This window comes from Megascapheus bottae, chromosome 19 (assembly GCF_031878675.1).
Source record: "Megascapheus bottae isolate mThoBot1 chromosome 19, mThoBot2.hap1, whole genome shotgun sequence".
In the NCBI taxonomy this organism is placed as follows: Eukaryota; Metazoa; Chordata; class Mammalia; order Rodentia; family Geomyidae; genus Megascapheus; species Megascapheus bottae.
This window is the reverse complement of record NC_143527.1, coordinates 19,805,723-19,830,446: the sequence shown is the minus strand read 5'-3', so window position 1 is coordinate 19,830,446 and position 24,724 is coordinate 19,805,723. Positions and strand designations below refer to the sequence as shown.

The 24,724-nt window shown below is 43.1% G+C and overlaps 2 protein-coding genes across 4 annotated transcripts in view; both read right to left on the bottom strand.

Moving 5' to 3' along the window:
• The window catches only part of Pstpip2 (proline-serine-threonine phosphatase interacting protein 2), a 52,938-nt gene extending 48,755 nt beyond the window's left edge, over positions 1-4,183 (bottom strand). For all 3 annotated transcript variants that reach the window (XR_016538821.1, XM_090353172.1, XM_090353171.1), the window contains exon 1: positions 4,074-4,183. Coding sequence is in view for 2 of the 3 variants with exons in the window: in XM_090353172.1 (XP_090209298.1) it covers positions 4,074-4,106 (33 nt within the window). In the remaining variant the exon portion in view is untranslated. The remainder of the gene's footprint in view (positions 1-4,073) is intronic.
• A 9,329-nt stretch (positions 4,184-13,512) lies between these two features.
• On the bottom strand, positions 13,513-24,098 carry Atp5f1a (ATP synthase F1 subunit alpha). Its single transcript, XM_090353167.1, has 12 exons — positions 23,987-24,098; positions 22,308-22,386; positions 20,969-21,138; positions 18,290-18,463; positions 18,024-18,190; positions 17,506-17,654; positions 16,451-16,602; positions 16,123-16,347; positions 15,142-15,249; positions 14,882-15,026; positions 14,174-14,324; positions 13,513-13,728 (listed from the first exon to the last, which is right to left on the bottom strand). Exons 1-12 carry the CDS (start codon positions 24,044-24,046, stop codon positions 13,647-13,649), a joined length of 1,662 nt encoding a protein of 553 aa, XP_090209293.1. The 5' UTR covers positions 24,047-24,098; the 3' UTR covers positions 13,513-13,646.
• Positions 24,099-24,724: the final 626 nt, after the last annotated feature.

Sequence of the window (24,724 nt, the reverse complement as noted above, 5' to 3'; positions counted from 1 at the left end):
AAGGCCAGGCCATCTCAGAAACCCTGCTGACAACTGATGACCCTCTGGTACCCCTTGCTCTTTCATGAGCTGGGACACCCTTTCCAAGGACAGAAATTACCTCCACCATCTTCTCAAACCTTGACATCAGATGGCACCCACTGACATGCTTGTACTGGCTGTCTAAATATTAGACTACTTCCAAACCTTGCTTCCTAACTCCCTGTCCTCTCCTTCTGACCATTTCCTCATACCCAGAAACCCTGGCCTGATATGCAGAGCTGGAAGGTGGAGCAGAGGAGAGACCTGCACTGAGCTGGCCTTGGCCTTGGAGGTGCTACACCTGACTAAATAGCATTAATGTCATGGCTGCCTCCTCCTTCTGTCTTCAAAAACCAGTTCCCCCTACTGACTTCCTGATTTCGGAGGCCCACATATCACTCTCCAGTTCCCCTTCTGTAGAGCTGCTCAACCAGCTCACCCCCTCCCTCCCCTCTTCTCCTGGCTATTCACCTTCAATTCACTGGCTTAGCCTGGGCTTGGAGTTCTTTCATCTCTGTGGTTTCTCCCCCATCTCCTTCCCCTCCTTACTGTCTCTACTCCTGGCCCTTCCCTTCTCTATATCTCTTTTTCAATGTAGGATCTTGCTTGATGCTTAGGCCAGCATGGGATGCCATCCTACTTGGGCTTCCCATGTTATGATAACATCATAACACCACCATTCCCAGTCTTGGTTGAGATGGAGTCTCACGAACTTCTTTTTGTGGGGGCCAGGAGTTTGGCCAAGCAGTAGAGTGCTCACCTAGCATGCATGAAGCCCTGGGTCTGATTCCTTGGTTACCATGTACACAGAAAAAACCAGCAGTGGTGTTGTGGCTTAAGTGGCAAAGCACTAGCCTTGAGCAAAAAGCTCAGGGACAGTGACCAAATCCTGAGTTCAAAGCCCCAGGACTGGCAAAATAACAACAACAACAACAAAATTAATTTTTTCCCTGGCTGGCTTCAACAAAGATCCCTGGAATTTCAACTCCCAAGTAACTAGGATTACAGGAAAAGGCTTAAACCACCATATCTAAAGTCTCCTCCATATTCTTAAAATCAAGTATTCAAGGCTAAAAGCTTCCCTCCCCACCTCCCTTCCTCATGAGATACCCTACCTTCTAACCAAACTTGTTACAGGGAGTAGTTTCAGCCCTGGAAATGTCCCCTCCCATTATGACATTTTATGCAGAGAAAGTCTTTCATAAATATTTATTAGATCTACCAAGCTGATAGCCACATGTGTTTCCAAAGTTTTCGCCTTTATCCAGTCATAGCATTTTCATCCTTGAAATAAAATGATGGCCCTGATCTCAACTCTAACTATAGCTGCTCCCATCCCTCCCACTGAAAGCAAGAACCCCTGGCAAATAGCTCTTTTGTCTCCAGCTGCTTCTCTCTGCTCCCTTTCTCTCCAACCCTGGTTGAGCATGTTCTAGATGCCTGATCCAGGATGTACATGTGCCAAGCACAATGGCAATCACTGGGAGTCTGGCTGATGGTGACATCATGGCTGCCCTCCAGAAAGTCATGACCAGAACAAAAAAAGAAAAGCAGACTTTCATGAAGAGTTAAATAATGGCCCAATATCTATCTGAACAGCACCAAAGGAATGGTACAGACTGCTTTGCTGGGACCCGCTCACAGGACAAATATGATAAATATGGATTATTTATCAGCTCTCAGGCCTTGGGAACAGTTTTAACCCCTCTACCACTCAGTAACCTCACCTGCAAAATGCTACTGCAAGTAAGCTACCACATGAGGTAGCTAGGACATTTAACTGAGCAGTACAAGTAAAGTACTTAGAGTGCCAGGCACCGGTGGATCATGCCTGCAGTCCTAGCTCTCCAGGAGGCTGAGCTCTGATAGCTGTGGTTCAAAGCCAGCTCCAGCAGGAAAGCTCATGAGACTCCTACTTGCAATTAACCACCAGCAAACCAGAAGCAGCATAGTGGCTCAAAGTGGTAGAGTGCAATCCTTGAACAAAAAAGCTTAGGGGCAACCCCCAGGCCCTGAATTCAAGCCCCATGCTGACCAAAACGAAAGCAAAAATGTTTACAGCCGTGTTTAACAGTCTATATATGGTCATGGCAGCAATCACTATTTTTTACTTGACAAAATGGAATTAGGAATAGAAGATACCTTTGCTAATTGTCACATGGAATAAGGCAACTTCTGAAAGAATAAGCTCAGAAAGTTCTCTCCTATCCCCAAGATCTTTACTCAACCTCTAACTCTCAACTCAGACTTCATTCTGCCCAGAGGTCTCAGGATGAAGGCTGCAGCTCTCACCAAGTCCTGTGCCCTGTTAGCCTTTGACCAGTTTTACTCATTGAACAAATACTTGGTGAGGATCCATTGTATGGTATATGGTGCAAGGAACATCAGTGCTGAGAACTGGAACATCTAACCACAAGTGCTTGCATACTCTAGACCATCAAAGTTATAAGCCAGCAAATTCTAGGAAGGAATAGAACACAGAAGCAGAGCCACTGGGTACAATGAAGATGCCTGCTTGAGCCAGGCTCACGCCTGTAATCAATCCTAGCTATTCAGGAGGCTGAAATCTGAGGATCATGTGGTTTGAAGGCAGCCTAGGAAGGAAAGTTTGTGAGATTCTTATTTCCAAGTAACCAGCAAAAATACAGAAATAGAAGTGTAGCTCAAGTGGTACAGCATTAGCCTTGACAAAGAAGCTAAGAGACAGCAGCTGGCTCTGAGTTCAAGTCCTAATACTGGCACAAAAGAAAAGGAAAAGAAAGGAGATGAGAGCAGAGGGGAAGGGAAAGGAGAGGGGAGAGGGGAGAAGGGGATAAAAGAAGGGAAAGGAAGTCCTAGAAGAAGTGATATTTGTCTTGAGATCTGAAAGCTGCGTATCACACTATGAGAGGGAAGAGCAAGTCTGCTCTGTTTTTTTCCCTTGGCATCTATCATGGGACCCCAAAGTCTGACATTCTGCCTGAAGAATTCTCAGACCTCCTGTGAGGGCTAGCGGTGTCATTGTTGACCCTCGCCTGACAGGTGGGCAGTAATACAGTAGGACTCAACCTCTACAATGAACATCTATATCCTAAGCCAGGACATAGCCAGCTCTCTTCACCCACCAGCTCGCTATGGGGAGAGAAATGTGCTAGGCAACTGTGAAGCTAAATAGGGGCCAAGCAAAGTCCCAAGTAAGGAGTCCACAGCTTGGGCTGAAAGGTCTCAGGTAGGGGCCAGGTATAGTGCCTCACAATCTGTAATCCTATCCCTTTAGAAGGCTGAGATCCAAAGGATCTTGGCTCAAAGCCAGTCTAGGCAGGGAAAAAAAAATTCTTCAAGACTCCATCTCCAAAATAACCAGCCAAAAAGTAGGACTGGAGGCATGGCTCAAGTAATCATAGGATGTTAGCATAACATGCAAGTAGAGTAAATGTGAAGCCCTGAGTTCCAACCCCAGTGCTAGCAAAAATAAAATAAAGTAAAAGTTATTCCTCTGAATGAAAGGGCATAGATCCTTGATGGATAGACGGGAGTGACAGGACAATGAAGAGGACTGGCAGGAGGGGAGGGGGTAGTCAGGAAAAGCAGCTGTCTCCAAATTAGACTTTTCCCAGTGAGGTTAGGTGGCCCATGGGCTGGGAAGGAAACTCAAAAAGCAGCAGCCAGGTAGGCCAAGGAGCCAGCAAAGAGCACAGCTCTGGCTACACATTTCCTAGATAAGATAGTGCCCAAGAATGACTGCCTCCGTCAGCTCACCCTCCCAACACACACACACACACACACACACACACACACACACACACACACACACACACACACACACACACACACACACACACACACACACACACACACACACACACACACACACACACACACACACCAGGGCCTCCCAGATCTACCCAGGCTCAGCTTGGGGGTAGAGGCCTGGGGCAGCGGGGCCTCAGCGTCCTGCACTCCAGGTCTGTCCTGGAAGGGGAGGATCGGGCACACCGGAGCTTCCCAGGCGCACCGTCACTGCGGGCTGCCCTGACCTCAGTTTGTGTCCTCCATGCGCCGCGCAGACTTACCCAAAAGTTTCCCTTGAACAGTGAGCCCGTCATACCGGCGCGCTTCGGTGCAGCAGGCGGGGCCGAGCGGAGTGTGCTGACGGCCAAGGCCCACTAGTGCACAGGGACTTCTGAAGTCCACAGCCGCGCCGGGAAGCCGCCCTGCGTCCTAAGCCACGCCCCGCAGCTCTGCGCTCCGCCCGCGCCGCGCAACTGGATAAACACCCGCCGTCCTCCCCCAAGCCGGAGCGTCTGGCAATCGGTCTTAGCTGTGGATTTCCCTCTCCTTCTTCCTGAAGGACTGGTCCTGGTCTCCTTTCCTAAGTCGAACCCGGTCTCTGCCCACAAGGTTGCCCCGACCTAATCCTCACACAAACATCCAGTTTCCGTGGAGTGGTGAAAGGAACCTTGGCTCCAGTTCGAGGAGAGGGGGTGATGTGGGCCCCCCTCTCGAGCTCCTTAAAGCTTCAGCAAGTCGTATGCACGACCCAGGGGCAGCAGATGAAAACCAGGGACACGCTCTAGTCTAAAATGACAAGGGAACGTCACTGCTGCGGTTTCTCCAGGACTCCAGGTCACTTAGGCTGAGCTTATCTAAGGATCCAGGATCCTTCTTCACCAGTTCCACTCCAGCCACGGGAGCCACAGCTTCCTCCCTCTTTCTCCTTATATCACTCTTTAAAATAATAACTCAGGGCAACTCAGCTCCATTTTGGCCTTGTACTTCTACGGAGCTCAAGGACAAGTGTTTACTTGTGCCCTGTGCCACACACCCATGTTTATGTGCTACAGAACCCAAACCGACATGTAGAGAGGGGGAATGGCTCACTCAAGACCATAGCTTATTTAAAAGGCTGAAGAGGCCAAGCTTAGAGGTCTGACGATTAAGAAGGCCAGAGACAAAGACAGTTCTAGGGGCTGATCCACTCAGAGCCAGGAGTAAGTGTGTAAGGAGGGAAGGTTGAAGGTCAACGTTATCAAGACTGGCTCATGCACAGCCCACAACCTCAGGCTTGGAGAAACAAGCATATGCCAGTTCTAGCTAGGTCCAGGCAAGGACAATTACTAGGTGACTTTGACTCCAAGTCACATTGTGATCCCATCAACATGGTTATTTGCAACTACAAAGAGGAGAGCTTGCCCTAGCTCCCTCCAAGGATGTGAACCTGTTTAACTAGGTTCTTAAGATGCTTTGAAAGCCATAAGGATAGCACCAAAACAAAAACCCTGGAGGTGCCAGAAGCTGGCAGCAGAGATTATAGTGGGCAACCCCACTAAACTGGAGAGGGGAAAAAAATAGCACTTAACAGGGGTGGCCCAGCTTGGTGGTCTCAGGTACTTAAAAGCCTGAGATGGAAGATATTAGTTGATGGCCTCTCTTAGCCCAAGACCCAATGTGAAAACAAACTAAAAGAAAAAAAGACAACAACTGGCAGGGTGTGGTGGCTCACACTTGTAATCCTAGATACTCAGGAAGCTGAGATTTGAGGATCAAGATCCAAAGCCAGCCCCTGCGCAAAAGGACCTGAGACTCTTACCTCCAATTAACTTCCAGAAAACGTGAAAGTGGGGCTTGGCTCAAGGGTAGGGCAGTAGCCTTGAGTTGAAGAGCACAGGGACAGTGCCCAGGCTGAGTTAAAGCCTCATGACCCATTAGGAAAAAAAAGACAACTGGAAGTTCAATTCAAATAGACACAGTGCCTATCTAGCAATCCAGGAGGCCCTAAATTCAATTCCCTAGCTAAAGAGAGGCAAGGGGAGAGAGAAAAAAAAAACTAAAATACCTAAGAAAGTACTGAGATTTCTTATGGAAAGTTTAAACACTTTGACAAATATTTTTAAATTCTGATTGGCTTTAATTTTTTAACAAAGAATTTATTAACATTGATTTTTACAACATATTTCAAATGACATGTTTAACAAACAGGTGTTCAAGAAGGGAATCTCTATGATTTGCAATAGAGCAAAATCTTGATACATAAGGACATATAATGTGAAGCTAATTGAAAGGACCTCCAGGATAGTGAAACAAAAGCCATATAATGAATGATTGTTGTCCTTAATGTACTATGTTGTCTCTCCTCTCCTTTGCTGTCCCTTGGTTATCTCATATTGGTATAGTATCTCACTTTGTTATCTGATATATTGAATTTATTTGTATTTGGATATTTGAAATTTGATAGGGAAGGGGGGAAAACCAAGACGGGTGGGGGGTGTGGGGGGGGGAGGGAAACGGGTACCAAGACATGTGAAAGGGTATCAATGTATGTGAATTAATGCACCTTCTATCTGGCAAATATCATGTAACCCTTTTACTAATTACAATAAAAAAAAAAGAAGGGAATCTCTATATACAATCACTGGCACTTACTAATTTTAATACATGTACTACTTTTAAAGTCTCAACAAGCTCTAAGGATACATTGATTTTCCTGATCCTTTAAACTTAACACTCTTCTACCATCTGGTGGTAAAATCGGAAATTTCAAATGGTAGTCCATTGTGCCAGGAAATATTCTTCAAATATTTTTATTTTATTTATTTATTTAGTGAGTCATGGGGCTTGAACTCTGGGTCTCGGTGCTGTCCCTGAGCTCTTCAGCTCAAGGCTACCACCCTACCCCTTGAGCCACACAGCCCCACTTCCCATTTTCTAGTGATTAATTGGAGATAAGAGTCTCACAGTCTTGTGCCGAGCCAGTGATCCTCAGATCTCAGCCTCCTGAGTAGGTAGGATTACAAGCTCAAATATCTATTAAACATATTACTGGGGCAAGTATTGTGGTAAAAAGTTAAGTATGGGCTAAATCTAAGGGTCTATAAGAAACTTGAGATCTCAAACTAGGAGGATAGACTAGTGATAGAGCGCTTGCCTAACATGCACAAAGCCCTGGGTTTGATTTCTCAGTACCACATACACAGAAAAAGCTGGAAGTGGTTCTGTGGTTCAAGTGGTAAAGTGCCAGCCTTGAGAAAGCTCAAGGACAGTCCCCAAGCACTCAGTTCAAGCCCTAGGACTGGGGGAAAAAAAAGAAAGAAAGAGAAGAAAAAAAAAGAAAAAGAAACTGGAGATCTTTTACTAACAAAATTAAATAATATTGTCATAGTAGTACAGAAGACTCCACAGCACTGAAAAAAAATTATGAAATTAGGCAGGCTAAAGCCATTAATATTATTTTGGCATTTTTTCCGAATCAGGAATTTAAGAACTATGTAGATCACATATCTCATCAGGTTGTAGGCAAGCTATCAGCCAAGGTTGCTGGCATCTCAGAATCCACTTCCATGCTTACTCCTGTGCTAGTGGCTTGTTTCTAGCTGCCTGTTGGTCTGGGGTTCACTTTGCCACCCTATGGACTTCTGCATATGGCTGTTCCCAGCATAGCAACCTGCTTTCCCCAGAGCATGAGGAGCAAAGAAAAACACTCAGAAGCTACATTGTTTCTGTGACCTAACCTCAAATCCTATTAAGCCATGTCACCAGCAAGTGACAGGAGTTCCGGATGTTCACATTCAATTCAAATCTATTTGATGTGTGTTTCCTCCATGCTATGAGTGGTCACCCATGCTCAAATGAACACTTCTAGCTGTTAGACAGGAATGCTTGACAGATCTCAGTGCATAAAACCAGTCATGCTACTTGAAAATTCTATGGTGTGTATGCAAGGGGACTGTCCTTATTGATATCAATATTGACTAGGAACCTTTCTATTAGGAAACAAAAATAAAATCTAATGAGAGAGAGAAATTAGGTTACTCAGCTGAAAAGTTCTTGGCTAATACTGGCTCTCCTGGATTCAAGCATTCAAACCATTACTGAGATGCCTGTTTTTCACCTCTGAGCCCTGCCTTTGCTGTGCTGGTTTCATTCCAAGCTCTGTATGGCAGGTCCTACACACACTGATAATCTGGTTCTTTCTTTCCTTTCCTTTCTTTCTCTCCCTTCCTTCCTTCTTTCCTCTCCTTCTTCCTTCCTTCCTCCCTTCCTTCTTTCCCTCCCACCCTCCCTCTCTCCCTCCCCCCTTCTCTCTCTCTCTTTCTCATTCTCTTTCTTTCTTGTGAGTTGGAACTTGAACTCAGGACTTAGAGCTTTGTCCTTCAGCATTTTTGCTCAAGGCTACCATTACCATTTTGAGCCAGAGAACTCCTTTAGGTATTCAGGTAGTTAACTGGAGATAAGAATCTCATTACACTTTCCTGCCCAGGTGGCTTCAAACTGCAGTCTTCGGCTCTCAGCCTCCTGAGTAGCTAGCATTTCAGGTGTTAGCCATCAGTACCTGGATTAGGTCATTCTATTTATTTATTTATTTATTATTTTTTGCCAGTCCTGGGCTTCAGCTCAGGGCATAAGCACTGTCCTTGGACTTTCTCAAGGCCAGAGCTCTACCACTTGAGCCACAGCACCACTTCTGGCTTTTTTCTATGTATGTGGGACTGAGGAATTGAACCTGGGTCTTCATGCATGCTAGGCAAGCACTCTATGACTAGGTCAAACTCCCGGCCCTGGTCATTCTATTTTTTAATACATAATTCTATTGCCATTATTAAGGTGTTATACAGAGGAAATACTATTTCACGTGTCAAATAGAGCACATTTCTTTTGTTGTTGGTCATGATATTACAAGCGTGAGCCACCAGTGCCCAGCTTAGACTATATTTCTTTTTTTTTTATTTATTTTTATTTATGTTTTTTTTTGCCAGTCCTGGGCTTGAGCTCAGGGCCTGAGCACTGTCCTTGGACTTTCTCAAGGCTAGAGCTCTACCACTTGAGCCTCAGCACCACTTCCGGCTTTTTTCTATGTATGTGGTACCGAGGAATCGAACCCGGGTCTTCATGCATGCTAGGTAAGCACTTTAACCACTAGGCCAAACTCCCGGCCCTAGACTATATTTCTTTTTGGACAATGTCACCCCTCCCCTTGCTTTCCCTGTTTCTCCCTCCTATCCATGCCTACATAGTTTATTTTCCACATAGTATCTATTTGGAGCATTAGGTTATTATTATTATTATTTTTTTTTTTTTTTTGTCAATCATGGGACTTGAATTCGGCCTGGGCGCTGTCCTTGAGCTCTTCAGCTCAAGGCTACTGCCCTACCCCCTTGGGCCACAGTGCCACTTTTTCTGGTGATTAATTGGAGATAAGAGTCTTTAATTGGAGACAAGAGACTTTTTAGTGCCCGGGCTAGCTTTGAACTGCAATCCTCAGACCTCAGTCTCCTGAGTAGCTAGGATTACAGGTATGAGCCACCGTGCCTAGCAGGTTATTCTTAATTTCTCATCCCTTAAACACTAAGCTCCGCAAAGCTACCACATTTCTTTTTGTATATCCAAATTCCATTCTAATGCCTGTGTGAAGACCTACTCTACCTTCCCATCCCCTCCCTCACATGTAGGCCCCAGCCCTTGGGACCCTGGTTCTGTTCAATGCCCTCCCATTTTTTTCCTAGAGATTGACAGGCCATGTGTGTGGTCCATCCTGCTACTAGCTTTCCCATCAACTTAACTTCTCCCATCTTCAGTGTTTTCTTAGTTCCTGAATTTCTACAACTTGTCATCTTTATCCCACAAACTAACCTCCCCTCTCCACCTGCTACCCCAGTTTCATTTCCTACAGAATACCCTACCTCCACAAGATTGCAAAGCATTCCAGGGTAAGGATGAGATTTCTCTCCTGTAATAATTAGGACTAACAACAAGGCCAGCCAGGGGTTTCAATATGTGCTTCAATTGAAGTGCTCCTTTTTATTTCTGGTCCCACCATCTGATCCTTCCCTTCTCAGGGAACCTGGCAAGGAAGCAAGTGGCCACATAGCTAAAGCTGAATGAGATCCCAGTGACCAAGACTTGACCAAGTAGAGGTTCTGATAACCAGGCACCTGAGAGCAGGGATAAGCTCTACTGACAGCTACGCCAAGCCAACCAAAAGCAGAGGCCCAGAGGCTGAATTTTGACACTAAGGTTAGCACCGAGTAGGAATTGAAGTAGCAGGATAATACAGCACAGTAACCAATAGAAAAGAAAGCCATTCAGGGGGCTGGGAGTTTGGCCTAGTGGTAGAGTGCTTGCCTAGCATGCATGAAGACCCGGGTTCGATTCCTTGGTACCACATACATAGAAAAAAGCTGGAAGTGGTGCTAAGGCTCAAGTGGTAGAGTGCTAGCCTTGAGAAAGTCCAAGGACAGTGCTCAAGCCCTGAGCCCAAGCCCAGGACTGGCAAAAAAAAAAAAAAAGAAAGAAAGAAAGGGGGCCGGGAGTTTGGCCTAGTGGTTAAAGTGCTTGCCTAGCATGCATGAAGACCCAGGTTCAATTCCTCGGTACCACATATATAGAAAAAAGCCGGAAGTGGTGCTGAGGCTCAAGTGGTAGAGCTCTAGCCTTGAGAAAGTCCAAGGACAGTGCTCAGGCCCTGAGCTCAAGCCCAGGACTGGCAAAAAAAAAGAAAGAAAGAAAGAAAGAAAGAAAGAAAGAAAGAAAGAAAGAAAGAAAGAAAGAAAGAAAGAAAGAAAGAAAGAAAGAAAGAAAGAAAGAAAGTCATTCAGGAAGAAAGCCATTCAAGAAGAGGCTAAGTGACCAGACATTGCACATTGAGGCTTTGAGGTTTACATGTGTAAGAACAGTTAGGAAACATGCTATTGGTTTGAATTTTCTTGATCCAAAAGCACAAAGGATGTATTCCTAATCACAGTAGAATAAAATGGGATAATTGGACTGGAGGCATGGGTAAAGTTGTAGAGTGCTAGACATATGAACAAGGAAGTTGAAGCAGGGGCTGACAGCTCGCTTTTATAATCCTAGCTATTCAAGGGGCTAAGATCTGAGGATCTTGGTTTGAAAAACAAGCAAGAAAGCTGAGTAAGAGTAAAATGTAAAGCCTTGAATTCCAGCTGACTGAAAGAGCTCCCAATAACCAAAGCTGGGATGCTTTAAACAGCCAAAGAAATACAAAATTGGATTATAATAATCCAAAGCATGAAATAGATAACTATGACTCCACATGATACAGATGATTGAATAGCAAATAAATAAGCAAAACTCTTATGCCTTAAAATTCCAAATAATTTATATAGATAGGAAGCCTTCAAGGAAATGAAGCAGTACCCCGTAAGCGGAAACTTTGAAGTGACTTCCTTCCAAAGAATCAACATGGAAGGGAACAGAAGGGGTCAAAAAGAATCAATTCCTTAGTTCACTGAAACTTCATGTTGCTAGTAAGGGCCCTTAAGATCATGTGAATGAAAATGGAACATTACCTCTGTGCTCTTCCACCCGAAACCTGTAAGTCTAGTCCAACCATGAGAAAAGTCTCACACAGCCTCAAATTGAAAGACATTCTATAAATACCTGACCAGTACTTCTCCAAACCATAAATCTGAGAAACAACCCAGGGGAGGCCAAGGAGATATTTAAACAAGTGTGGTATCCTGGATAGAATTCTGGGACAGAAAAAGGACAGTAGGTAAAAACTAGAAAATGGAAATAAAGTTTGGATCTTAGTATACTACATAGGCCAAGAGTTTGGCCTAGTGGTAGAGTGCTTGCCAAGCACACACATTCCTTGGTACCAAATACATAGAAAAGGCTGGAAGTAGTGTTGCTGTAGCTCAAGTGGTAGAGCTCTAGCTTTGAGAAAGCTCAAGGACAGTCAGTGGTCAGGCCCTGAGTTCAAGCCAGGACTGGCAAAAACAAAAAAGTATATATACATAATTTTGTACACACACACACACACACATATATAATACTTAATACATCATTGTGAAACTTCATCAGCCCTGGAGAACACTTAAGTCAGTGTCACCTGACTGGTCAGGGTTGAGGTTAAAAAAAACTTGACGCAGTTGTTTGACAAAATCAACCTTTATGGTTGATTTGTTCTAACTGGCTAAACCCTGGACCTATGGAGAACATAACTCAGTAAGTAGCTGTCAACATGCCAGAGGCCCCTATTAACTGTGCTGTAAAGTTGCTTAGGCACTGTGTGCCTGTACCTGTATCTACATACATACAAACATGTATGCATACATACACATATATACATACATGTATCTGTTAACATTTTAAAAGCTGAGTGCTGGTGATTCATGCCTGTATTCGTAGCTACTCAAAAGGCTCAACAATGAAATGTATCCTGAGATCTATGGACTGATTTTGGTACTTTTAAGCACCTCTACACACATACCTTTCCTGCCAGAAGTAATAACTTTTCAGTCATGTTTTGGAGATTGCTGTTGATTCAAGACTTAAATTCCCCTGCCTCAGCTTCCTAGTGGGCCATGACAAGCACAATAAATATGTATCCTTTATTAGGGAAGAGGGCAATGGCAATTTATGAAAAAGTTTTTGTATGGGCTGGGAGTTTGGCCTAGTGGTCGAGTGCTTGCCTAGCATGCCCGAAGACCTGGATTCGATTCCTTGGTACCATATACTTAGAAAAAGCCAGAAGTGGTGATGAGGCTCAAGTGGTAGAGCTCTATCCTTGAGAAAGTCCAAGGACAGTGATCAGGCCCTGAGCTTAAGCCCAGGACTGGCAAAAAAAAAAAAAAGTTTTTGTACTACAAAGCTCCAAATAGGAATCTGGGAATATAGCTGCTCAGTGCTAACCATTTACCTACCATGCACAAGGTTTGATGATTAGCTCTGGGTTTATGACTGAAGATTCTCCAAACAAGGCCAAAAATATTTCTCAGACACTGACCAATGTGATTATAGTTAAAATCTGCTGAGGCAGGAGTGATGACACACATTTGTGATTGTGGCTAAGGACGTTCAAGTGTGAAACCATGTGAGCTACTTGGTGAAACCTTATGGGAAAAATGAAACAGCTATTCATGATGAAAACTGTTTATTTCTATTCAGCCTAATGTCTCCCATCTTTTGTCATACTGAGCATTTTACCTGACTCTTTTTACTGATTGTGGTGCTTAAACTTAAGACCCTGGTGCTGTTCCTGGGCTTCTTTGCTCAAGGTTCACACTCTTAATTGGAGCTAAGAGACTCATGGACTTTTCTTCCCTAGACCAGCTTTGAACCACAAACCTCAGATTTCATTCTCCTGAGTAACTAATTACAGGTATGAGCCATCAGTTCTGCCTCTTCTTTTCCTACCTATAGCACTTTGTTGAGGTACGGCTTCTGAACAGAGAAAACTTACTAAGTCAGCTCTTCAATAGCAACTTACCATAAATGTTGTTATCTGGTTTATAAATTTCTCTAATCAGGGCTGGGAGCGTAACCTAGTGGTAGAGTGCTTGCCTAGCATGCATGAAGACCCAGGTTTGATTCCTCAGTACCACATACACAGAAAAAAGCCAGAAATGGTGCTGTTGCTCAAGAGGTAGAGCACTAACCTTGAGGAATGCCCAAGGACAGTATTCAGGCCCTGAGACCAAGAATGAGATGCAGTAGCATTTCACCAATTCCTCAACATTTCAGTTGGTTTAAATAATACAAAGCACAGAAAACTACCACACAACATGGAACCTTTATTATTCACGTGACTTCTGTACATGGGAAATATGAGAACTGTTTATAAATGGAACCAAGTTTTCTAGAAGAAACAACAAACCAGACAGTATTTGATATGAATCCATAGGTATTTATGATTCGAAACCAGCCAAGAAGTTAGTTACAATTTCTTTCAGCTTTGCATCTGATTCCTCTGAGATCTTCCCATCAGCCCTATTTAGAAAGAAAGCAGATTATAAGTTGTGACCTGGACAAAAATTTAATGAATGGGCTAACTACAAAAGTAACAAAGAATAAGATTTTCTGTTTTAACATTTTAAGTATTTTGCTGGGTACCAGGGACTAATGCCTATAATCCTAGATACTCAGGGAGCTGAGATCTGAGGACCTTGGTTCAAAGCCAGCCTAGGTAGGAAAAAAGTCCCTGAGACTCATACTTTCTCCTAATTAACCACCAAAAGTGGAGCTTTGACTCAAGTGGTAAGAACACTAGCCTTAACAAAAGCTCAAGGACACTGCCCAAGGCTCTGAGTTCAAGCTCCATGACTGAAACACATAGATAAAAGGATGAACAGGACCCAGACGGACACACGGTCGTGCACACACACATGGACCCATGCTCCAAGACACATAGACAGAGGCCATTAACCATTCATACCTGATATTGGCCAACAAGGATTGGTGCTGGCCAATAACATGCGTCAAGAAAGAATTCTCAAATTTTGTGATCTTGCTGGGCTCCAGTTTATCAAGATACCCTCTTACACCAGCATAGATAACAGCCACTTGTTCTTCAATGGCCATGGGAGCTGGGAGTAGAAAAAAAATGGAATTTACTTGCTAAAACAAGTAAAATACCCTACTACCAAGATCAGAGACTTCTCTTCCAATTATTAACATGTCTCCATCCACTATTCTCACATTCTCATAACCTACATCTCTACACGATATTCCTTCTCATCTTCTTCCTAACATATAGAAGCATAATCTTTGAGTATAGTTAATAACCATTGTTTATACTATCAAAGTCCTTAAAATGTTTTAGGTATCTTTTTCTTTTTTGATGGTGCTAGAGGTCATATCCAGGGACTCATAACGCTGGGCAAATGCTATCCCGCTAAACCTGCCCAGCCCAATACAATTAATATCAGTAACAGAATATCTAAAATCATTCTCCTGGCAATCTTATAGTGGTATAGCTAAAATAGTAAGACATCTATAGTTTTCCTGGTGATATGTGATGACTAGTTAAGTAAAATAGGGGATACCTTTGTTAAAAACCTATGGGGCATGATATGATATAGCTCTGTAGGCCTGAGAGGTCCCTAATATACAGTAGAAGTTGAGCACACAAAGAAAAACTCACAATACTGTCCTTGCTTCAGCAACTCAGTCAGACGCACACCACGACTCAGAAGCTGTTGAGTGGCAGCATCAAGATCAGAGCCAAACTGGGCAAAGGCAGCAACCTCACGATACTGAGCCAACTCCAGCTTCATGGTACCTGCCACCTGAAACAGAGGTTACAATAGTTCAGAGCACTATCATAAATAGATGATGTGCTATTACGACTTTCAGTACTACTCCCCCCCTTTCCCTCTCAAAATGGTGTATTGTTTTCATTACCTGCTTCATGGCCCTGGTTTGGGCAGCAGAACCGACACGGGACACAGACAAACCAACGTTAATAGCAGGGCGAATACCTTTGTAGAACAACTCTGTCTCCAAGAAAATCTACAATGTAAAACACAGACGGCCAGCTAAAATTAAGTAAGCTATTTTAAATTTAAGTCATACCAAAAAACATGAAAACAGCAAAACTGATTTTAGATGCTCTATTAATGATATTAAGACATGTTTAGAATAAAGAATTATTGAAACACATGAGGGGATAAAATCTCAAGGATGTATTTCAAAACTATCTTGAGGTAGTATTGGGCACCTGCAATCCGATCTACTACTCAGGAGACTGAGATCTGGAGATCAAGGTTCAAACCCAGCCTAGGAATAAGTCTGTGTGACTCTTATTTCTAATTAACACCAAAAAGGGAGAAGTAGAGATGTGGTTCAAGTGGTAGGGCATTCCAGCCCTTAAGCAAACCAGCTAAGCAACAATATTCAGACCCTGAGTTCAAGCATCAGTTCTGGCACAAGCACATATGCGTATAAACATTCACAGTCAGGAGTGGCGAATAATAGGGAACAAAAACATAGAATTAAGTAACATCATCTCATTAAATAATTTGACTAGGGCCAGGAGTTTGGCCTAGTGTTAAGAATGCTTGCCTAGCATGCACAAAGACCCAGGTTCAATTCCTTGGTACCACATATATAGATAAAAGCTGAAAACGGTGCTATGGCTCCAGTGGCAGTGCTAGCCTTGAGAAAGCCCAAGGACAGTGCTCAGGCCCTAAGTTTAAGGTCCAGGACTGGCAAAATAAATAAATAAACAAACAAACAAACAAATAAAATTTGACTAATACGTGAGGTTTTATAATACTACTCTTTTATAAACATTTGCAATTTTCAATATGAAAAAGGGCATTAATGTATTAGAATTATCTAACCATTTTTATTTTTGTACTTCTTTAGTTATCAAAATAATACCTGTCCATCAGTGATAGAAATGACATTCGTTGGAATGTAAGCAGACACATCACCAGCCTGTGTTTCTATAACTGGTAGAGCAGTCAAAGAGCCACCACCAAAAGAATCATTCATTTTGGCAGCTCTCTCCAGCAGCCGGGAGTGTAGATAGAACACATCACCAGGATAAGCCTCACGGCCAGGGGGTCGGCGGAGCAACAGGGACATCTGACGGTAAGCAACAGCCTATGGTACAGAAAGGGTTACCATTTCACCTACTAAACAACGGTTGCATTTGTCAACTATCTCTCTATTGCAAGTGTATAGATTATAAAAATGTTTCTTTGACCTGTTTGGATAAGTCATCGTAGATGATCAAAGCATGTTTGCCATTATCTCTAAAATACTCTCCCATAGAGCAGCCAGAATAAGGAGCCAAGTATTGAAGTGGGGCAGCATCAGACGCCGTTGCAGATACCACAATGGTGTACTTCATGGCATCTGAGGAGAAAGAGTTTTATGTTTTCAACATTGTGATTTTCAGTCATAGGCTACTATAATAAAATTGCCTACAAAGTAAAATTTACTATTAAGAATCAACCAGAGTATGGGGCCAGGAGTTTGGCCTAGTGGTAGAGTGCTTGCCTAGCATGCACGAAGACCCAGGTTCAATTCCTTGGTACCACACATACATAGAAAAAACTGGAAGTGCTGCTGCTGTGGCTCAAGTGGTAAAGCTCTAGCCTTGAAAAAGCCCACATACAGTGCTCTGGCCCTGAGTTCAAGCTCCAGGAGTGACCAAAAAAAAAAAAAAAAATTAGCCAGAGTCAAGGGCTGGGAATATAGCTTATAGTTCTGTGGCAGAGCACTTGGCTAGCATGTAAGAAAGTCTGGGTTTGATCCCTGGTACCAGATTATGTAACTATTAACATCTCTGTACACCACCTTGATAATAACAACTTAAAAAAAAATTAAGTTACCCAGACAGGTACAGTGACATATGCCTGCAATTCTAAAAGTATTTGCGAGGCAGAAGCAGGAGTTTGGGACCAGCCAGGAAAATTAGGAAACCACATTTCAAAATAATACCAAAAATCTCAAAATATAAACAAAAGGCTGGAAGATGTGGTACAAATGGGAGAGCATTTGTCTTATATATGTGAGGTACTGGATTCAATAGGTAACATAGCAGAGATTATGCAGTCTAATAACATCCATTTAAAAGAAACTGATAAAACCCTTAAATTTATTGATGTTTTATATTATTTTCCTGTTTTTTATATGTAGCACATATACATATAACAAATATGTAGATATTAGAAAGCTCAATTCATTGTTAAAGCCATTCTAAAGTTAACATTAAGGGGAACTGAGGCAACAACAGGATTCAAGCTCTTTTAATACCTGCATCTGTCAGTCTCTTTACCAACTGGGCAACAGTGGATCGCTTTTGACCAATAGCAACATAGATACAGTATAGCTTCTTCTTTTCATCAGACCCTTCATTGAAACGCTTCTGGTTGATGATTGTGTCAATGGCAATGGAAGTTTTCCTTTAAAAAAGGAAAGTGAACACAAACATCATTAGTACTTCAAAAGAACTCTTTACTAAAATGTACTGCTTCTGTTACTCTTTGTATTATATTCTAGGCTCTTCTTTATGAAAATGGAACCTCTGCCTGAAGCAAATTTCAGCACTTTTAATGTCATTTTTTTTTTTTTGCCAGTCCTGGGCCTTGAACTCAGGGCTTGAGCACTATGCTTTCCTCAAGGCTAGTGCTCTACCACCTGAGCCACAGAACCACTTCTGGCTTTCTTTTTCTAAGTACATGGTACCAAGGAGCTGAACCTAGGTCTTCGTGCATGCTAGGCAAGCACTCTACCACTAGGCCAAACTCCCCCGCCCTTTTAATGTCATTTACCCAGTCTGTCTGTCACCAATGATCAGCTCACGCTGACCACGGCCAATAGGCACCAAGCTATCCACAGCCTTAATGCCAGTCTGCATGGGCTCCCGCACAGAGATTCGAGGAATGATTCCAGGAGCTTTCAAGCCTACGCGCCTACGGCTCTTGGAACCAATTGGACCCTGTTTAAAAAATAAATAAATAAAAGTTATGTTTAAGGAAGCCACTCAGTAAAGATTATTGTTAGGAGCGGCCATTACATCTAATAACACTAAACCTACCTTTCCATCAATGGGGTTACCAAGGGCATCTACCACACGACCCAAGAGCTCATCGCCAACTGGAACATCCACAATGGCTCCTGTTCTCTTCACAATATCTCCTTCCTTGATCAGTTTATCATTTCCAAATACGACAACACCAACATTGTCTGGTTCCAAATTCAGAGACATGCCCTGTATAAAGATATATCAGGGAGATTGACAGAGGGGGCAAGGTTGATTGGAATATGTTAAACATCTGGAAATGTAGTGGTGAAATTTCACCACATCATGAAACTAATGTGAGCTAATAAAAACATTTTAGAAAACATAATAATGAAGCCAGAAGGACTTTTCTTTCCCTTACACCCAAATGACTTTATGCAAATTAGGCAGCGAGAAGAGAAGTACTGCCCTTTCCATCTGGCTTACATTATTTTTCAAACCTTCTATGGTTAAGACTCTTAAAATGGCGACATGTTTCCTTGGATAATCTTAAAATAGCATTATGATAGCCTAACTTACTCATCACATTCTAGAAGTAATGAAAGAAACCAATATCTCGAACAGGCTAAAAGTCCTTTCCAATATCATTTCCTTTCATTACGCCTCCTGAGGCAAAGGATTAGTTTAAAATAGAGCACAATGGAATAAAAAATTTATAATCTTTTCTTTGTTAAATATGTGAGAAGCTCCGTAAGAAAGTTTTACAGTTTGAAGTCAGTCACAGGTAACCAAGTCCATGAGACCCTTCACTCCAATTAACCACCTTTAGTTGGAGCTGTGTGGGAAAAGTTACTAGCCTTGAACAAAAAGTATCCAGTTCAGGCCCTATGGCTGGTGCTCACATGTATAACATTCCTAATATACAGGCAAAGAGCTGGTGGCTGAAATGTGAGGATCATGGTTCGGAGCCAACAGGGGCAGAAAAATCGTGAGACTCTTATCTCCAAAGAACCATCAAAAAGCCAAAAGTGCAGCTGGGCATGGTGGGTCATGCCTGTAATCCTACCTACTCAGGAGGCAGAGATCTGAGGATAGCAGTTCAAAGCCCAGGCTGTGAGATTCTTATCTCCAATTAACCTCCAGAAAACTAGAAGTGGTGCTGTGGTTCAAGTGACAAAGCTGTGGCTCAAGTGGTAGAAGTGATAGCCTTGAGCTGAAGAGCTCAGGAACAGCGCCCAGGCCCAGAGTTCAAGCCCTATGACTAACAACACCAAAAATGGAATTGTGGCTCAAGCAGTAGTGTCAGCTTTGAGGGGGAAAAAAAAAAAGCCCAGGGACAGTGCCTAGGCCTCAGGTTCAAGCCCAAGGACTGGCACATACACAAACACACAGAAGATGGGTCAAACTTTTAGCTACTAGTTAATTACTTTAGATCCATAATTAGCCTTGCATATTACATAGCTTTTCCATACTATATAGTTATAAAAGGAGCAAAGTCATTTTTCCCTATATTTATGCAATTAGAAGAATAGTATTATGTATTACATTTGGTCTATTCAGATGTTTTTTGCTTTCTTTTTTTTTTTTGCCAGTCCTGGGCTTGAGCTCAGGGCCTGAGCACTGTCCTTGGATTTTCTCAAGGCTAGAGCTCTACCACTTGAGCTTCAGCACCACTCATGGCTTTTTTTTTTTTCCTATGTATGTGGTACCAAGGAATCAAACCTGGGTCTTCATGCATGCTAGGCAAGCACTTTAACCACTAGGCCAAATTCCCAGCCCGTCTTTTGCTTTCTCCAGGGAACCTACAACTTTTCTCATTCCACCGGCTAAGCTCAGCCTAAAAGATAAAGTGAATCTGTATCATCAAAGTTTGACAACCTTTCAATATATTTTACTCTTACTGAATACAAAGTTAATAGCTTTCAACTTTGCACCAGAAATGGCCAGTCTTCTAAGTTATCAAAAGCTTTTGTCTAAGGTCATCTTATTAACACTTAGAACAGACTTGAACCTCTTTGAAATTCACGACATTTTATATATGTTAGAATCAGGGGCCGGGAGTTTGGGCTAGTGGCAGAGTGCTTGCCTAGCATGCATGCACGACTAAGACCCAGGTTCGATTCCTCGGTAACACATACATAGAAAAAAGCTGGAAATGGTGCTGAGGCTCAAGTACTCTAGCCTTGAGAAAGTCCAAGGACTCAAACCCTGAGTTCAAGCCCAGGACTGGCAAAAGAAAAAGAAAAAGAATCAGTGGTGAATTTATGTCTAAATCAGTCCATAAAATGCAACATCTAACTTAGCTAAAAACTTTGAAGTTTATCTTCACATGTATGAGAAGAAGAAAAACAAAGACCAAAAAATCTAAGGCATCTGGGCTGAAGTCAGGAGACTGAAAAATTCTCAAGACCTCTTCTCAGCCAACAGCTAGGTGCAGGGCATACATTCATTATCCTAGCTTCAGAAGGAAACAAATAGGTGGATCTTTTCTTTGCTGGAAAAGCAAGCTCCTATCTGCCTCAAGTAGGAGTTTGAGGGCCTACAGGCCTATCTAGTAAGAGCAAAGAGAACTCTGAGTTCAGACTGAGGCATGGCTCAAGTGGAACACTTGCCTAGCAAATCGGAGATCCTAAGTTCAAAACTCTTGAGCCAAAGAAAGGAAAAGAAAAAAATACCAATTCAACACAATTTCTGCTTAACAGATGAATAAAAATATATACCCTAAAGCAACAAATTCTCATTAAAGGTTCCCACCTTTAATCCTGAAGAAAACTCTACCATTTCTTCTGCTTGAACATTTCTTAGCCCATGTACTCGGGCAATACCATCACCAATACTTAAGACTCGTCCAGTCTCTTCAAGATCAACAGAGGTATCGGCTCCAAGAATACGCTCTTCAAGAATAGAGGATACCTCAGCAGTGCCTGAAAGAGGCCAATTCAATTAAAAAATAAGCCATAACCAGGATTTCTTCACAGTCCATTTCACAGCAATATAAAAACTTTTATGAAAATAACCTAATTGCATTATAAAACAAATTCTCTACGTACTTCCACTATATAAAATAAAGAAACACACGTGGTTAGAGAAAAAAGTTCTGCACAAGACAAATGTAAACCAGGCAAGAGGCTAATAAAAAGTTAAGCATTACCCTCCTCTATTTATTTAATCAATCAATCTATCTATCTATCTATCTATCTATCTATCTATCTATCTATCTATCTATCTATCTATCGCCAGTCTTGGGCTTGAGCTTAGGGCCTGAGCACTGTCCTTGGACTTTCTCAAAGCTAGAGCTCTACCACTTGAGCCTCAGCACCATTTCCGGCTTTTTTTCTATGTATGTGGTACCGAGGAATTGAACCTGGGTCTTTGTGCATGCTAAGCAAAATCTCTACCACTAGGCCAAACTCTCCACCCTTCATGCTGCATTTTAAAAAGGACAAACTTCCTTTGTAAAAAGATCAAGTTCAAGCTCCATCATCCACAAAAAAAGGGGGGGGGGAATGAACTCTTTATCTGACTTATGTAACTATAACCCTTCTATATATCACCTTTATACTAATTTTTTTGATCAAAGTACTACATTCTGCATTAAGTGTACTTATTTGTTTTAAATCTTTTCACCTAATTGCTGTTACTTTTAAAACACAAAACCAAAAATACTTGACTATAAATGTACAAAAGCCCCAGATTTGATCCTCCCCATACATAAAAAAAAATCTCTCTTTATGCCTCCAAACAACAGCATCAACTCCCATCCCACCTCCACTTCTCTATGTATTTGCCAGGTACAAAGCAGCAGCTATTGGCTTTGGAAAAATAAAAATCTACTGGTAAGAACTGCTTATTTTCTGATTTTTGGGGGTGGAGTATAGGAGTCTTCAAAGATCAAAAAATGAGTTCATCCAAAAGGAATTATCCAAAGCAGCTATATTAATACCAAAAAATAGCAGCTCATTTTCTTACAGCAAGAAAACCTATTAAGGCAAAACAAATGGTGTACTATGGCTTAAGAAAATGAGAGAAATATAAAAGGATAATGGGGGGAGGGGAATCAACTTTCACAATGTAGACTTAAAAAATGACTTACCAGTCTTCTGAAGGCGAGTGTTAGAAGCATGGAGGTTCCTTGTGGCAATGAAAGATGATCTCAAAGCATTTTTGGAGACCTGGTACAAAAATATTTTTTAAATATTGAATTTTATAAAAGTCCTATATAAAATTAAGAAGCTTAAACAAATTAAGGCTTGGTCTGATCAAATTACTGGGTGAAGATTTATAGTTCCAAGTCTTCTGTCTAAAATTTTAACATTTGTATTTATTTATTTATTTTATTTATTTATTTTTGGCCAGTCCTGGGCTTGAGCTCAGGGCCTGAGCACTGTCCTTGGACTTTCTCAAGGCTAGAGCTCTACCACTTGAGCCTCAGCACCATTTCTGGCTTTTTTCTATGTATGTGGTACCGAGGAATCGAACCCGGGTCTTCATGCATGCTAGGCAAGCACTTTAACCACTAGGCCAAACTCCCGGCCCCAACATTTATATTTAATCACATGGGAAAATATCTTCTGACAATCTGTATTGCAGTTCCTGGCACACAATAAACATTCTGCAAGTACTATCATTTTGACTTCAGAGTTCAACTAAGTAGAAATCCCACTAGAAAAATATTTCTAAATATATTTATCATATATATATATAAACTTGATATTTCCAAAAAAAAAAAAAACCAAACTGAGTTACCAAATAATAGATCTGAAATCAAGAAGTATAGTATATGCGCTTTTTCTTTGACTGCCAAGGCCAAATCCCACAATAACCTGGAATGTAGACATCTTTATCTTTCCTTCAAGGTTAAATACTGTGATGTCAAATTTGTAGCCACTACCAACAGGACCTTGCTGAAAAACGGTATAAAATGCATTCCTAGTAAAAAGGAAATCATGATGCTGACAGTAGTTGCATTAGGGCAGCAAAACGGCCAATATATGTACTTCACCTTTCAAGTTCAGATTGCTTTCCTTTGACACAGGGTATAAAGGTCATACTTCTAACTACCAAGGAGATAAAGATAAGGAGGGGTGATGTCAAGCTACACCTCAAGGACAAAAACCTCGGGACAATTTGAAAAGTAGCGCAAAACGGAAGGGTTCTGCTAGACCGAGATGTACAATCAAGGTCACATTAAATGCTTTTTTTCCCCCTTCTTTTGCACCTGTCCGTTTAAAAGCTCGCCTTTCCGAGGGGAAAACAACAACATCAAAAGCTGCCTTCATTCCTGTCCTCGGCTCTGACCTCGCAGCAGAGGAGGCGCGCCGGGGCCTGTTGACCTTCATTCAATGTCAGGTTGCCCCTGGTTGGCTCCAGCCAGAACTGACTGCAGTCCGCCGACCTCCGGCGATGCCGGCCCCGCACAGTCGGGACCCGGCCCGCACCAGGCCCCGGAGAACGCACGCCCTGACCTTCCCGCGAGGCCCCCAGGCCGGGCCACCCTCAGCCCGGGAGAAGCATGCTTTGGAGGCCTGGGCCTGCGGGCAACACCGAGGTCCCTGCCTCCCTGTCACCAACGCGCACCGTCCCGTGCAGAGGGCGATCATCACCAAGGAGCCCCTGCCGTCCGCCCGCCCGCTCGCCGGGCCCAGCTGCCACCCGTGCAAGATGGCGGCTCGCCCCAGCCCTTCGCGCTCTCCACGCAGCGAGCTCGGGAGTCAGCGCCCGCCGCCCGCTGCGGCCCCGCGGGGATGCCGATCCCCAGGCTCCGGTGCTTACCAGCCCGGCCCGCCGAGGGAGGGCTCGGGCCACGGCCGCGGCGACGCGCACGGACAGCATCTCTGCAGCTTCTGGGCGAGTGGGTCCTCCGCAGCCGCAGCCTCCGGACTGACTGGAACAAAATGGCCGAGCGACAAGGAAGGTCAAAACAGCCGGCCCACCTGACCCGGAAGTACTGCCTCCCGCTCTCGCCTCCGGATGGGAATCTCCCGCCCACCCCCTCTGCTCGTCGTTTACTTTTACTATCTTGGGAGGGTTAAACCTAAACCCGAGCGGTTCGACTTGGGGCTTCCGAGTCGGCCTTGTGGTTGCCCCGGACCACCACGTGAGTTGCGGTTCCCAGCCGGTCCGCGGGAGCTCTTCTCCTGTAGAACACATATGTATGTCTGTGATTAGCTCAGAATTGGGGGGGGCAGGGTGATGCTGAATGTTATGTAACATTACCAGAGGCAGCTGTCAGTTCAGCTAACCAAACCAAATCCTGGCTTACATTCAGAGCTGGGGTTATGAGTCTCATGAGTTAAAAAAAAAAAAGTCATTGCTGGAATCCGCTTGCCTGACCAAGTATGTCCGCAATCACTTGCTGATATTCTACTTTCATGTCAAGGTGAGCCTTGGATAAGTACAGTAATTCTCCTGGGTGCCAGGGGTGAATGTGTGGGAACAAAATGTGGCTAGTAAAAATAATATTGCTGGAATACTTTGTAAAATTATTTGCAGTGATAAAGGACCCAAAGC